Raw genomic sequence first — 15,313 nt, forward strand, 5'->3', positions numbered from 1 at the left:
AAAAGTATTGACAACTGACACTTGACAATTGCACTCCCAATTTGTGCCTTGTAGAGTGTTAGACTTGGAGCTGGGGTTAAGTTGCTTGTCACAGATTACTTGATCTGTGAAGCTCTGACAGTTAAACAGCTATTCCAGTAAAATTTCTAAGAACATAAGGATTGGTAGTATTTTATTTCAAACTATAATTTTAGTTTTAATTTTTTTTTGAATATTTGTGAAAGCCTTTGACATTTACTTTTACAGCCAGTTAAACTAAATCCCTAATTATTTGAAGCTATCAAAGTAAAACAGGGGAGAGGGACTGCCAATTTAATCAGAAAGGTAGGTAGCACATTGAGTCCTGATGACCAGCTGGGATCTGAAAAAACACTGAGCCAGGAAAATACAGGCTCTGAAAATGGGCAACCATTGAGCTGAGGTGGCACACCGGTCAACATATTATCCAGAGCTTTCAGTTCATTTGATTTTAACAGGATAAAGTTGAGAACATACGCACACCTATATTGTAAATATTTGACTAGATTATGCAAGGTACAACTATATTCACATTAATTTACAACTTTTAAGTCAGACAGTTTATGATATATTTATCTACCTGTAACATCAGTAGACCAGAATGTGTTGGGTCACAAGAGTGAAACTTAATCTAATATCTAATGCCACCAGTAAAAATATTAGATCTTAGGAGCAAGTGTTCAATAAAGTATACTAAGACAAATTATGACTATTAAATTCAAGCTCACCTCTGTACTTCAGGTCATTGAATTCTCTAATGTTTTGTAAATTAACAGATTCCATTCCTTTTGAAGAAGGTCGGTGTACCAGGGCCTGTATACGCTGCCTGGCCAAGTCAAAAACATCAACCTGATTTCTTTCTCGCTTCCTATTGAAAAAAGTTCACATGAAATATTAACTATAAAAGGTATAAGATTAGCAGCACATTTAATTCCATGCTTTGTGTAATATGTTTAGAGATTTAGATACTATCTTTAATCAATGGCAAAATTATAACTAAACAATGCATTTGAAAGATTCCATCATTTAGTCAAATACATAATAAATAGAAAAGAATGGAACCTAGGAATACATACACAGTTCACTGAAAGTGGTTGTGCAAATAGAGAGAATGGTGAAGAAGGCGTTGGCCTTCATCACTCAGTTCATCAAGTTTAGGAGTAAGGTTGTTACACTGCAGGTATACAAGTTGTTGTTGAGGCCACACATGGAATATTGTGTACAGTTTAGGAAAGACATTGTCAAGCTGGAGAGGGTGGATACAAATTAGACTACATGGTCTGAGTTACAGAGAGACTGGTCATGCTGGCTTGTTATTCCTTGGAGCATAGTAGGATCATAGAAGTTGAGAAGTCCAGAACTAAAGGTCACAGATACAAAATCAGTTTGGAGAGATTTAAGACAGCTGAGAAGTAATTTCTTTACACAAAGTGAGTACCTGGAATGAGCTGCCAGAGGAAGCAGTACAATTCCAACATTTAAGAGGCGTTTAGATAGGTACATGGAAGGGAGGAGGTTGTAAGGTTATGGGCTGAATATGGGAAATTGGGACTAGCAGGGAAGGAGAATACAGCTGGGCTAAAGGGCCTGCTTCCATGCTGTATTACTGTAATAATTCTGACTCTATGAGAAAACCTTGGAACCACTCAAGTGATCAGGCAGCCTCTGTGAAGAGGGGAACAAGTAATAGTCCTTAGCAATAAATTTTCATCATGTTATCCTGTTTCTCTCTTCACTAATAATGCCAGATGTACTGTTTTTGTCCAACTTGTTCTGTTGCTTATTTCACTTTCTTGGCATTTGCAGCAAAAGTATAGAGGCAAACACTTAAACATTCCGGACTAATAGTAAACCTTATTATGCAGAAAATAACTGTTGTGACAAAATAAATTGAATTAGCCCAGAATATGTCATTCCTCCAAAGTCCTTACCTACATTTTTAACAGTTCAGTACCCTATGAGTCAGTTATACTTAAACGTATGAAGGCTTTAAAAATGATCTCTGATGTCGTGTATACATGAAAACACTTGACAGAATTATTAAGGATGCAAGAAAACTACTCAACTACTCAAAAAAATGGTATACACCTGCTTAATATAATAAATAGCAGGAAAAGGCCTTTAATTCCCTATTGCCTGCTCCAACTTTAATCCCAATGCCATTTACTTAACCCTTGATTTCCTTAAAATTTAAAAATATATCAATCTTTATCTTAAAGATACTTATCAACTATGCACCCACAGGCAGTTCTAGATACCCAAACCAGGAGTTGCATCAACTGTCAAGCCTCATGAGAATTTTGTAAATTTCAATGTGATCATGTCTCATTTTTCTAAACTCTTAGTACCTCAGCCAAATATGTTTATTCTCCTCTCTACAACAAACTAGGAATTAATCTAGTGAACCTTCGCTAACTTTGTTTATTGTAAGTCTACCTTTCTCAAAGAAAGGTCACCTGTACATAATATTTCAGATGTGGTCTCACCAAGGCCACATATAATTGGAGCAGCTAATACTACAATTGCCCTGCAACAAAGGCCAGCAGACTATTTGCCTTCCTAAGTGCTTACGAGCTCAAATTTACATTTTTTTCTTCAGTCAGCAAGATAATAAATAATAAAAACTCAATTATACTGCAATATTTCTAGTAATCTAGTAAGTAGGAATATTAAAAAAGGCTTCACAATAAGATCACATAAGGCCAGAACTGCAGGAATAGATGTTAATCAATGTGGGTTTATGAGAACACCATCACCAAAAAGTGATCTACAGGCTTTAATTTATGGATGACTACTTTGCATTATATTTATTATGGCTATAGATGAAGGTATTTGGACAAGATTGGGGCATCATCTGTTACTTTGCAGAGGTAATAATATTTCAGGACAATAGACAATTCTTGAGTGTTACAGATGGATTACATCACAGAACTTTTAACTCAGGAAAGTAGAGTATGGGAAGGTAGGCCACAAAACACCTTCCTGATCTTTTTTCTATTGCATATAACCAAAATTTATTTACAGATCTAACCTGACATTTGCAACTGCTCCATCATCTTCTATTTCAGCATTTTGAAACTGGTCCTCAAGACGGCGTTCCTCACTTCGCAGCTGTCTTCTCAAAGCCGATAGTTCACTAATTATATCTCTCTTTTCTTCTGTTTTAGAATAGTCAAATTACAAATAAAAATTCCAAAAACATCCAAGTTTTATCATCTTTGATCTTTGTAAGCAATGAGTAACAAGCTTAAAGAAAAACTACTTTCCCCATTTAACCCTTTTGACTATTATGTTCTGGTGATTTTCTAATACCATCTACTCCAGAGACAATCTGCAAGGTGTCTAGAAATGAACTTACACCCCTAAACCTACTTGATCTTTAGATTTCTTAGCTTCTTACCATTTAAAAAATGGTTCAGTCTATTGCTTTAAGGACCAGAGCAAACAGCCTCACAATCCATAAAAATGAAGTGCAGGTTTCACAATTCCTGTCAGTTTTACAGAGACATTCTATTTACAGTACCAAACACAAGCTGACAACAGTAATAAAATAAATAATTTAACTCTAAATGATAAATTAAACAATCAGATTTTGTTTGTGTTAATGCTGTAATTTTCTATCATAATCTCATTAAATTTTAGTACTCAGAACTGTCCAGTAACTAATTATATTTTACAGCTATGTTACCATGCGCTCGAAGCTGATTCCGTCTAGCAGGAACAGGCGGTGACTTGGTCCCTGAACGTGGACGATCCTATTAAACCAAAATATTATTTAAAATAACTAAACAAAAGTTTAACGTTTCAAAGTTATGTAAATGAAACACTGATTAAAACGTGCCTGGATTGAGCTTTAGAAGTTGCAGATATTTAAATAGTGGCTTTTATGGAATGTTCTGGACTGGCCATATGTTGATACCCTGTTTCTAAGTTGTATGTATGTACAATGAAACCAACCATTAAAGAAAATTAATGCACTTCAGTGCAATAACTATCAGCAGTCATGGCTTCACTGTCACAACTGAAATGTTTATTCTGAATTGGAATGCTCAGGTTTTTCCAATGTGGCCAAAAGATATCCAGTCACAGAGGAATTGGATGGATGATCATGTTTGTTCTAACCCTCCTAAGAGAAAAAGTTGTTAGCTTTCTGAAAAATTCCACCATCGAACTAGGTGAATACGAATTCATCACCTTAGTGCCCTTTTAATTACTGGCAATGTGGTCTCTGTCTCAATCTACATTGTATTGTAGGTGCAAATATTTTCAAATTTAAGTGACAATCTCCTTGGTGACCAGGATATCCTCTACTGTCAAGATGAAGCCACACTCAGGTTGGAAGAACAACACCTTATATTCTGTCTGGGTAGCCTCCAACCTGATGGCATGAACATTGATTTCTCTAACTTCCATTAATGCCCCCCTCCCCTTCTTATCCCATCCTTTCATTTATTTATTATCCCCCCCCCTTTTTTTCTTTCTCTCTGCCCCTCTCACAAACACTCCTTGCCTGCTCCCCATCTCCCTCTGGTGCTCTCCTCCCCCTTTCTTTCTCCCTAGGCCTCCCATCCTATGACCCTCTTTCTTCTCCAGCTGTGTATCCCTTTTACCAATCAACTTTCAAGCTCTTAGCTTCATCCCTCCCCCTCCTGTCTTCTCCTATCATTTTGGATCTCCCCCTCTCAAATCTCTTATTATCTCCTCTTTCAGTTAGTCCTGATGAAGGGCCTTGGCCCGAAACGTCAACTGTACTTCTTCCTATAGATGCTGCCTGGCCTGCTGCATTCCACCAGCATTTTGTGTATGTTGCTTAAACCTAATACACTGTTCTTTTGCTAAAATGTTTAACCACTCTCAAAATTCAATTGTATGATATAAAAACTAATTTATCCTTTTAACTCAAGAATACAAGGAAGACAACTATCTCAATAATTAGAACTGATCACCAAAATAAAATAAAAAATTGCAAACCAAAAATTATATCAAATGTCTTCCCCTTGTTTCTAATAGCATTTTTTAATTATTTAGTTATTCATTATCAGAAGAGTTGAAGGAACTCACCAAGTCTAATTCATGGATGGAGTCATTTGCAGGAGACAAATCAGCTCTTGGAAATGTAAACTGTTTGTTCTTCACAGTTGGAATTGGTGGGGAAGGTGGTCTCTGAAATGCAAAAATTTCACTGCAATCTATTAATTTCTTTTCATGACAATAAAGCAAAATTGGTAACAGAACTGTTACACTGTCACAGATGAAAGCATTTCAACACTACAAGTGTGTTTTGTCAGTCAAAGAAGAGGTGAGAAAAAGTAATAAAGTTTAATACTATTCCTTTATTACTCAGAAAAAGAACAACAAACATTCCACTCATTATTGCTAATATTCTATCAAAGTAGAGAGAGAAAAAAATTCCCTGAATACTTTGGAGGTAAAGAGTATCCAAAGTGACCCAAAATATTACACCATAACATTTATATATTGACTGCTTGGTGCAAAACAGCAACATGGTAAAGTAGCTAAAGTGCCCTCAAACTCGCTTGTAGCTACAGCTTTGAATACAACCTTTGAAGCATGTTGGAACATTTGTTTCAAAAGTATTAGCAACACTTATTCCACAGATTCTTGCTTAGCTTTTCTAAATACATAATTGCCTCAAAATCTATCAGTTGTTTGTCCTGCCAAACCTGTTCTTGACTGCGTTGTTCTTCATAGCCTCTGCAAGTTCCTCCTGTGATCCTAATAACCTCACCCTTCTCTTGTAAATGTGGTAGCAGTTCATTCCCTGCCAACTTTCACTAACAACTGAATAAGTTTTATTGTAATGTAACTTTTTTAAGAGATTGTTCTCGAAGTCAGGGTTATGAGGAAGGTCACCACAAACATGGGAAGTTCAACTTCTAACATCCACTATTTTTTTTAGAGTAATGTTAAACAAGGGAACACTGTAAACCATTTCAAAAACAATACCAATAAATTATGAGTTTTAAGTCTTTATAAATAGCATTATGGGGATTGCAGTGCTGAGTGTCTTGAACTATAGTTGTGTTCCCAAAAGTTGCATGACCAAAACTGCCAGTTCAGGGTTTTTTTTGACAATGCACCAATGAGCAGCAACATGTCATGTCTGATGTACATTAACAGAATTAGCACTTTGAGCTATTCAAATTCATGTGAGCTTGAACTTACCAAAGTTCAAAATAAATTTATTATCGAAGTACACGTACGTCACCGTAAAACCCTAAGATACATTCTCTAGTGGGCAAGCACAGTAAATACAAAGAAATACAATAGAACTTATGAAAGAGCCACAAAAGACAAACAACAAATATGCAAAAGACAACAAACTGTACAAATACAAAAAAAAGTATTGAGAAGATAAAACTAAGAGTCCTTGAAATTGAGTCCATAGGTTGAACAAATAGTTCAATGTTAGGATGAGTGAAGATGAGTGAAGTTATCCCCTGTGGTTCAAGAGCCTGATGGCTGAGAGATAATAGCTTCTTGAAGCTGGTGGTATGAGTCCTGAGGCTCCTGTACCTCCTTCCTAATGGCAGCAGCAAGAAGACAGCATGGCTTGGATGATGGAGGTCCTTGACAATGAATGCTGCTTTCCTGCGAAAGCATTCCACGTACATGTGCTCTAATGTGGGGAGCGCTTTCCACATGATGAACTGAGCTGTATCCACTAATTTTTGTAAGCTTTTCCATGCAAAGGCATTCATGTTTTCATATAGGGCCATGATGGTCACATGATCTCTATTGGATTCTGACCCTTTAATCCAAGGTTCTTTCAGAAGTCAGGAAAGAGGCACTAAACTTGTTTGCTTCACAATCGTTTTATTTAGCATTGATAGAACAAAGGAAAATTGAAACAGAATGAAAGAGATCTACTAAGTGAAAGGAGAGACAAAAGAACTACGATCTGAGATAAAGATGGAGCTGACTTCATGGAACAGCTCTTTTATAGATAAGAAAAATTGCATTCAAATTTGTAGATAAGGGTTGACCAACGAGAATTCTTATTCCAAGTAAGGCAGTACCAAGCAAAAGCTTCCAGAATCATACTTTGTATAACCACTAGGGAACACACTGAAATTGCATATACATATTGTGGCACTTACATGTATACAAGGACTACTTAAAAAATATACAAGCAGATAATTAACTGTTAAACTGCAAAGAAAATAATAATTAAATAGGATTAAAAAGTCATATCTGACGTCTCAGAAGTCATAAACTTCAAGTTTCAGATAAATCGAGCAAGGATTCAAGGAAGGTGCTCACACCCTTTGTGTTGCCTTTATGGCATTTGTTTAGTTTATAATATTTTCGCTTTAGTAATTCGTTTGTTAGCATTTTTTAGTTAAAGTTAGGATTGTTTAAAGTAAATTCATTGTCTGTGATATATCGCGGCATGCGATGACGTCACATCCGGTTTCGCCGCGTCTTGTGGGAAAATACCGGTTTGGAGAAACGGGAAGGAGGGGGCACACATGTGCGAGATCAGCGCAAGAAAAGTTGTCTTTCTACGCATTAGAAACATAGTGAAGCAACGCCGTAAGTTCATGAGATAATTGATATGTTGAATTAAAATGTTAACGCTGATTCTGTTAAAAGTAACGACGGTCGATAAGGTTTATGTTTTCGTTAGTTAAAGAGTTGCAGATAGTTTGTGTTGAAGTGTATTTAAAGCAGTCAATGGCGTAAGTAGATTCTGACTGTATGCTGCACTTTAATGTAATGTAGTTGTTGTAGTTTTACTTTTGCAAGTATTCACGATGTAAATGTGATATCAGGAAGGAAACAAATACTGTACAAATCTTGTATTGTTTTATCAACAGTTTTCACCATACGTTAATGTGGAAGAGTGAACAGTAAACGGTTAATCTTACTGCGGTCGTGTTTTCATTGACAACGGTTTATCTCGGTGTTTAGTTCAGCGTTCCCTTACACCTGAGCGAGAACACTACACCCTTATGAACAATTGAATTTCCTGTCATAAGCACCTATTGGAGAAAAGATATCATCTGCAGAGTGTTCTTCAGAATCTTGTTAAGGTTCTTTTGTTTACTGAAAGGACCTCCATTTCCATCATTTCTCACTAACACTCTTCAAAGGGTTGATGATGTTATGGTTTACCTCCTCATCAGAAGAATGAGGAAAAGTGTAGATCTTTGGTGCTAGTTCTTGTCAGATATCTTTCCCTTTTATTTCTGACTTAATTAATGATTTGATGGATATTTTCTTACTGCAAGATTTTGTATGACATTTACAGCTTTCTAATTTTGAAGAGGGACCTGCTCGAACTAACTGCAGTGAGGTGATTGATGCCAGGAAAAACAGAAGTTACAAAATGAGCCTGCACTAAAATGAGCACATCATATTAATGATATTAACTCTCCCAAAAACGTGCTCAAAATTGGTTAGTACATTTTAATGCATGATTTACTTACATTTCACAAATTATTCTGGCAATGTAAAGATAAATTTATGTGGCAATTCTTACTCATTTGTCATCTGTAGGGGTCACAAAGAGAATTGGAGTACTCTGTCAGTACCATCTTGCTGAGGATCTCCCTTTGGCTGGATGAGCAATGGGAGAAGAACAGCAAACCAGGTAGACCTACACCAACTGATGCAGGACAGAGGGACTGAAAAGCAATGAAGAATAATTTCACTCAGAAATGCAGGATATCCTTCTTCTTAATCTTCATCAGAAACCAGTGCCCTGTCAAAAAAAGTTCTCTTCTACCCTGATATACCTTTTTCACTGGCTTCTCTCTTTATCTACAATACTTTACATCCTACATGCAAGTGAAATATTGGGGGAAATTTTACACACAAGTGAAATTAAACAGTATAATGCTGCTGGCATTTATACATGATGAGACCTGGTTGGTGGGAGGGAGTTCAGTAGTCTTATGGCCTGGACAAAGAAACTGCTTACAACCCTAACAATATTTGTCATAATACTATGGTACCTCATACCTCCTGCCTGCTGATTGTGGGGGGGGGGGGGGGGGGAGGGCAGTCAAAGAGACTGTTGGACAGATTGGAGGGATCACTGACAATGCTAAGGGACCTGCATATGCAGCATTCCTGAAAATGATCACAAGTGGGTGGAAGAGAGACCCCAATGATCATCTCAGCAGCCCTTGCAATCTTTTGTAGGGACTTGTGGTCTGATGCCTTGTAATTCCTGTACCAGGTGGTGATGCAACTAGTCAGGACACTTTTGGAAAACTGGTTAAAACGGGGGTTGGGGGGTGTCACTCACCTCATTCTCCTCAGGAAGTGGATATGCTGCTATGCTTTTTCTTGACCACAGAAGTGGTGTTGAGGGACCAGCTGAGATTAAACATTATATGCACTCACAGAAACTCTCCACATTGAATATAATGAACTATCTGTGCTTGAGCAGATGGCTTTAAATCATGACAATCATCACTTACCTCAAAAATTTTAACTCTTTATCCAAAATCAAGCCCTTAAATTCAATACCCAAATAATATACTGCGAGCATCAAGGATTGCTCTGCAAACTTATATTGCAAAACGTTTTACATGAAATCCCCTAATAAAACTTATAAAGACACTTCAGCATCTTTGGATTTTTGGATCAATAATTGATAAATTGAATAGTGCACCACAAGAACATGCCCTTCAGCCCATGACACTACATTTAATTTCTGCAAATTGAACCCTTTACTGATAATAAGTTGATAAAGAAATAGTAGCAATTATATTAACAATTTACTACTGATAGGAGAAAATATTTCAAATAGACTCTCTTTTGATAGTCTTCACTTTTTAAACTCAAACATATAATTTACCTTCTCATCTGCCCTTGCAGACTGTTCCCTTTCTGCTTGCTGTCGAAACAACAACTCCTGCTTTTCTTCTTCTTCTTTTCGTTTTTTTTCTGCTAATCTTCGACGTTCTTCAGCTAACCGTACAATTTCTTCATTTTTAAGCCTTTGCTGGAAATTAAATTTCCATTTTAAAACAATATAATGTTCAATATTTTCTACTGTACTAAACAAAACTCTGACATTCTTATATTTTTCATCAGATTTTATGTGCAGGTTCACATTTCTGCAAATGAGAAAACAAAGTAAAGGCCACAAAGACCCTCAAGCCTGTTATAGTACTTAGTAACATCATGCTTGATCCAGTACCTCTGATCCCCATATGCCCTGTATTTTTAAGTTCAAACACCAATTGACTTCAACCTTAGATATATTCGAGCACAGAATTTCCATATTCCTTGTAACTTGAGTACAATCCTATGCTTAAAAAAAACTCTTCTAATCTCAGCCTTAAATGACCCCTTTTCCTGTATTTGTAATGTATTGAGAGTAGTATATAGAGAGAGGGGGGTGGGGTAGAGAGAGGGGGAGTGTGGGAGAGGGTGTGGCATGGGAGAGAGAGGGGGACATGGGAGAGGGAGGGGGAGGGGCATGGGAGAGAGGAGGGCTGGGTGGGAGGGGGTTTGTGGGGGGTTGGGAGGAGTGTTGTGGGAGACAGAGGTGTGTGGGAGAGAGAGGGGGTGTGGGAGAGATCAACTCAGTAAATTATGTAGCACTACTTCCATATTTACTTATCTAATTGTTCTAAAACTGGACAGGGTACTCGAAACACAATTGCAACAAGGTTCTGTACAATCTTAACATAAAACCTTTTTTTAAAATTGCTGCTCCCTTGCAATAAAGTTCAATAAACCACTTACCATAAGATTGCTGTATATGTTGTTTTCTTTTAAAATATACTGTATGCATATTTCAGCAAAACGCCCAGATTAACAACAGTATTTTTTCAGTTCATAACTTTTATCTACCACAATTAAACTGATTTATGCAAAGCAGGATAGAGAAAGCCACTTAGATGCTTGTCATGGCTATCTTAAAATTCTGCCCCAACAAAGCAACAATCCAGAAATTATTATCCTAATAATGCAGAGTATCAGTGCTCAGTACTATTACTGATTAAAACTTATGGCATCTCACATACACAGATGGACTTAGAAATTTGGCATTTCCTCCAAGGGATACAATGTTGTGGCCTTCACTGTTGAAATCTGCACAGGGATCTTTATCATGGTATGACTTTAAATTAATAACCCAAAGTTATCAGAAAAAAACACATTAAAATAATATTATTACCATAGAGCCCATTGAAAGCTGGTGGTATTTAATTACATGACATAATAAATCTGAACAGACCTCCCAGTTTCCAACAATAATTTTCTCATGTAAAAGTCTCTCAGATGACTATTGGGTATTTTTACCTTTGTTGTGTATGTAGCTTTTTAATTTTATTTTTATTACATACTGTATTCTAATCTTTATTTTACTGCTTTGTGCAGTGATATACATATATGTATTTCCTGTGTCTTTCAGTTGTTGCTTTGTCAATATAGGGATTCTTAAATTTTATATTTTAAATAACAACCTTGCTTGCTTTTCCTCCTGATAGATACCATTGGCCCCTTGTTAGGAGAAAACTTAACTAAATATTGGTAAACTGATCATCGGCACTGTTAAGCTTACTAACAGACTGTTGAAGTGAGTACACAAGGTAAAAGCAAATTTCAGGTCTTAATCTTTATTGCAATTATCTAAAGCAATTTTCAGCAGTGATTTCTGTACAGTCAAAATATATTTTTCGACTATTATTAATAAGTTTTTGACATTTATGTCAGAATGTTGTTTCTGGATTTCAGTTCAGCATTCAACACTATTGTCCTATAAACCTTGGCGAACAAACTCCTACTCCTCAGTCTAACTATATCACTGTGCAACTGGGTGGGGACTTCCTAATCAACAGACTCCGACAGCCAAGATGCACAGCCACTCCTCCCCACCCCCATCACTCTCAACACCACTGCCCCCCCCCCCCCCCCCAGGGTTGTGTGCCGAGCCTATCGCTGTATACACCTGCTCATATATGACTGCTTGGTCAAACACTCAAGTAATCACATTGCAAGCTCACAAGTGACAGGATGGGGGTGGGGCTCAATGCCAACATCGATGAGGGGGGACTAGAAAGAACAGCCAGGCAAATAACCTCTTCCTCAATGTCAACAAGACAAAGAAGATGGTTGCCGACTTCAGAATGCATACCACTAACACCTGGTTTTAAATCACTGATACGGAAGTGGAAATTGCAACCAGTTTCAAACTCTGAGGAGTGCACATCACACACAACCTCTCATCATCCCAGACAAATTCTTCACAGCCAAGAAAACTCAGTAATGCCTCTACTTTCTGAGGAGGCTGAAGAGAGCTAGACTTTGCACACCAAATGCATGTCATTCTACAGATGCGCAGTAGAGACCATCCTAAAAGGTTACATCAGTGCTTGGTCCAAAAACTGCACTGCAGCAGACAGGAAAGCTTTACAATGGGTAGTCAAAACTGTCCAATGCATTACTGGCAGCAGCCTATCTGTCATCAAAGATATATATAGTCGGCCGTCCTTATCCATGGGTTCTGCATGCGCATATTCAACCAACCGCAGATCAAGAAAACATGGGAGGTTTCCCTCCAGTACTTGTTGTTTGAGCATGTCCAGACATTTTTTTTCTTGTCATTATTCTGTAAACAATACAGTATAACTATTTACATAGCATTTACTTTGCATTAGGTATTATAAGTAATCTGGAGATGATTTAAAGTATACGGGAGGATGTGTGTAGGTTACCATGGATCGGGATCGGCAAAAAAAACACAAAGTCCTCTCTCCAGCACTCGTTGTTTGAGCATGTAGAGACTTTTTTCTTGTCATTATTCCCTAAACAATACAGTATAACAACTACTTACATAGCAATTACTTTGTATTAGGTATTATAAGTAAGTCGGAACAGGTACATCTGGTATTGTTTAGTGTCAGTTAGTCAAATGTTTGTCTTAGCATTTAGCATATATTTTACCTTTCTATGCATATAAAACATTTAATAAACATATGTATTTCAATAATTAAACCACTGTGTTGATTAGTAATGATTGTAGCTTTCATCGGGGCAGGGCCTTACACATGCTCCATTATTCTCACTTTATCCTTTAAAATTGTTCCAATAGTTGACCAACTGTAGCCTAACGCTTTTCCAATGACTGATGGTGTTTCACCTCTTTCCAATCGCTTTATTATTTCCACTTTATTTTCAATCGTGATCGTTTTCTGTCAACGGAACAGAAACACTGCGGGTGGTGGGTCCCAGGTCCTAAAGTCCACCGCACTGAGATAGGTTAAGTAAGGGACTTGAGCATCCATGCTTTTTTGGTATCCATGGGTGGGGGGGGGGGGGGGCCCAGAACCAATCCCCCTTGGATAAGGAGAGCCAACTTTATACAGAAAGGTGCTGGAAGAGGGCCAGTAACATCATGAAAGATCCCACACATTCTGTTCATGGTCTGCTTGACCCACTCCCATCAGGAAGGAGGCCATGTAGCATCCACGCCAGACTCAAAAACAGTTACTTACCTCAAGCAGCAAGGCTGATCAACACCTCCGCTCACTAACTCCACTAATACCTTATCAGTCACTTAATTTCACTTAATTATCAGTTAATTTCCCATCAGTCACTTTATGTACAGCCTAGCGTCACTTTATGGACATACATTCAATGCATATAAGTATTTATATTTATTGTGTGTTTTTCCATATTATTATTTAATTATTGTTCTCTTTATCTTTTATAGGGATTTTTTGTGCTGCATCACATCTGGAATAACAACTACTTCATTATCTATGTATGGCTTATAAAGTGATTGACATACTATGTATACGAGTTATAGAGTTTAGAAGATACAAATTTTAAGATGGTGCTCGTGAAGTACAGCGGCAACTTCCTGACAGCAAAAAATTATTAACTACTTTACTAATCACACTTTTTCTCAAAAATGATCACTGCAATCCCCTATACAACTTGACATTTTTGCAGTGTGAACTGAAGTCTTGGAGAAGCAGAACGGTTGTGGTGTGATGGGTACGATGGGATCAAGGTGGCAGGACCCAGGCCCAAGTGCAAGGAACAAGCAGAGGTTTGACCAATTTAAGCACTGGGCAAAATTGGAAAGGTCTGGACTGAATGAAGGTGGCAGGTCTGGGCTTCAGAGCAAGGAATGGCCCACTGTTTGGCCGATTTAAGCTTCGAGCCAGATCGATAAGGTCAGGGCATTGGGGCTGGAAGTGAGGGATGGGGCGGTGTTCAGCTCGCTGCTCTGCACAGTTTACTCGTCTATATGCTGAACTGAGGCTGTGGCCTGAAACTAATGGGCTCCTGGATCAGCTGTGACTGGCCTAATTGCTATGGACTAACTTTCACAAACTTTAGTTGGATAGCAGTAGAAAGATCAGTCCGAGTCAGCGTGGATTTATGAAGGGAAAATCATGCTTGGCTAATCTTCTGGAGTTTTTTTTGAGGATGTAACTATGAAAATGGACAAGGGAGAGCCAATGGATGTAGTGTACCTGGACTTCCAGAAAGCTTTTGATAAAGTCGCACAAAGGAGATTAGTGGACAAAATTAGGGCACATGGTATTGGGGGCAGAGTACTGACATGGATTGAAAATTGGCTGGCTGACAGGAAACAAAGAGTAGTGATTAACAGGTCCCTTTCGGAATGGCAGGCTGTGTTTGACTGGCACCTTCACAATAATAATTGAGAACAAGTGATAAATGTTGACCTAACCAACAATGAATATAAAAACAAGCACTCAGTGCAGCAACACTGAAAATACAAATCAACACAAACCAGTAAACCACAAGGAAAAGTGAGGAGACGAGACAAGGGGCTATGAATGACTACATTTCTCGTCAATTAAAGCATCGAGGAAGATTGAAACATCAAAGCAAATGTGGAGGAGAGCGAGCAGTTCTCATAGTTAGCTGGGTCGAGTCGCTTCCGTCAGAGAGGCCATTGGGTCCCAATGCTCTTGGAGATGTTATCAAAATTCTGGGATTTATGGTTAGGACTGTAGTTCATATTGGTCCCTTTCAGTTTTATGTCTTTTTCATGTTCTCACCCATTCTTTCTTATTGCCAATTGGCAAGCTGGGAGCTTAGGTGATCTGTTAGCTTTTATGCCAGGGTGGGTTGGGGGTGTTTGGGGTTGTATTCTGCATACATACTTTGATAATAAAATGAACCTTTGAACCTTTATGAACCTTTGAATCTTTTAAGCCTAGCCCATTAGAGTTATGCAAGTTAAATAAAAACATTAATTTCAAGTATTTTTCATAATAAATATGCCAGCACAACTTTGTTATATGCATAAAAAATAAGAAATGCAAGA

General features: G+C 37.7%; 1 protein-coding gene across 5 annotated transcripts in view; it reads right to left on the reverse strand.

The window, feature by feature from the left end:
- The window catches only part of cspp1a (centrosome and spindle pole associated protein 1a), a 154,596-nt gene that overhangs the window by 35,494 nt on the left and 103,789 nt on the right, over positions 1–15,313 (reverse strand). For 4 of the 5 annotated variants that reach the window (XM_073040996.1, XM_073040978.1, XM_073041003.1 and 1 more), the window contains exons 21-25: positions 9,851–9,997; positions 5,080–5,181; positions 3,707–3,773; positions 3,050–3,176; positions 747–886 (exon numbers count right to left, since the gene is read on the reverse strand). In XM_073040996.1, coding sequence (XP_072897097.1) covers positions 747–886; positions 3,050–3,176; positions 3,707–3,773; positions 5,080–5,181; positions 9,851–9,997 — 583 coding nt within the window. The remainder of the gene's footprint in view (positions 1–746; positions 887–3,049; positions 3,177–3,706; positions 3,774–5,079; positions 5,182–9,850; positions 9,998–15,313) is intronic. The other variant, XM_073040986.1, reaches the window with a different exon arrangement.

The sequence above is a fragment of the Hemitrygon akajei genome, chromosome 1, assembly GCF_048418815.1.
Source record: "Hemitrygon akajei chromosome 1, sHemAka1.3, whole genome shotgun sequence".
NCBI classification, from domain to species: Eukaryota; Metazoa; Chordata; class Chondrichthyes; order Myliobatiformes; family Dasyatidae; genus Hemitrygon; species Hemitrygon akajei.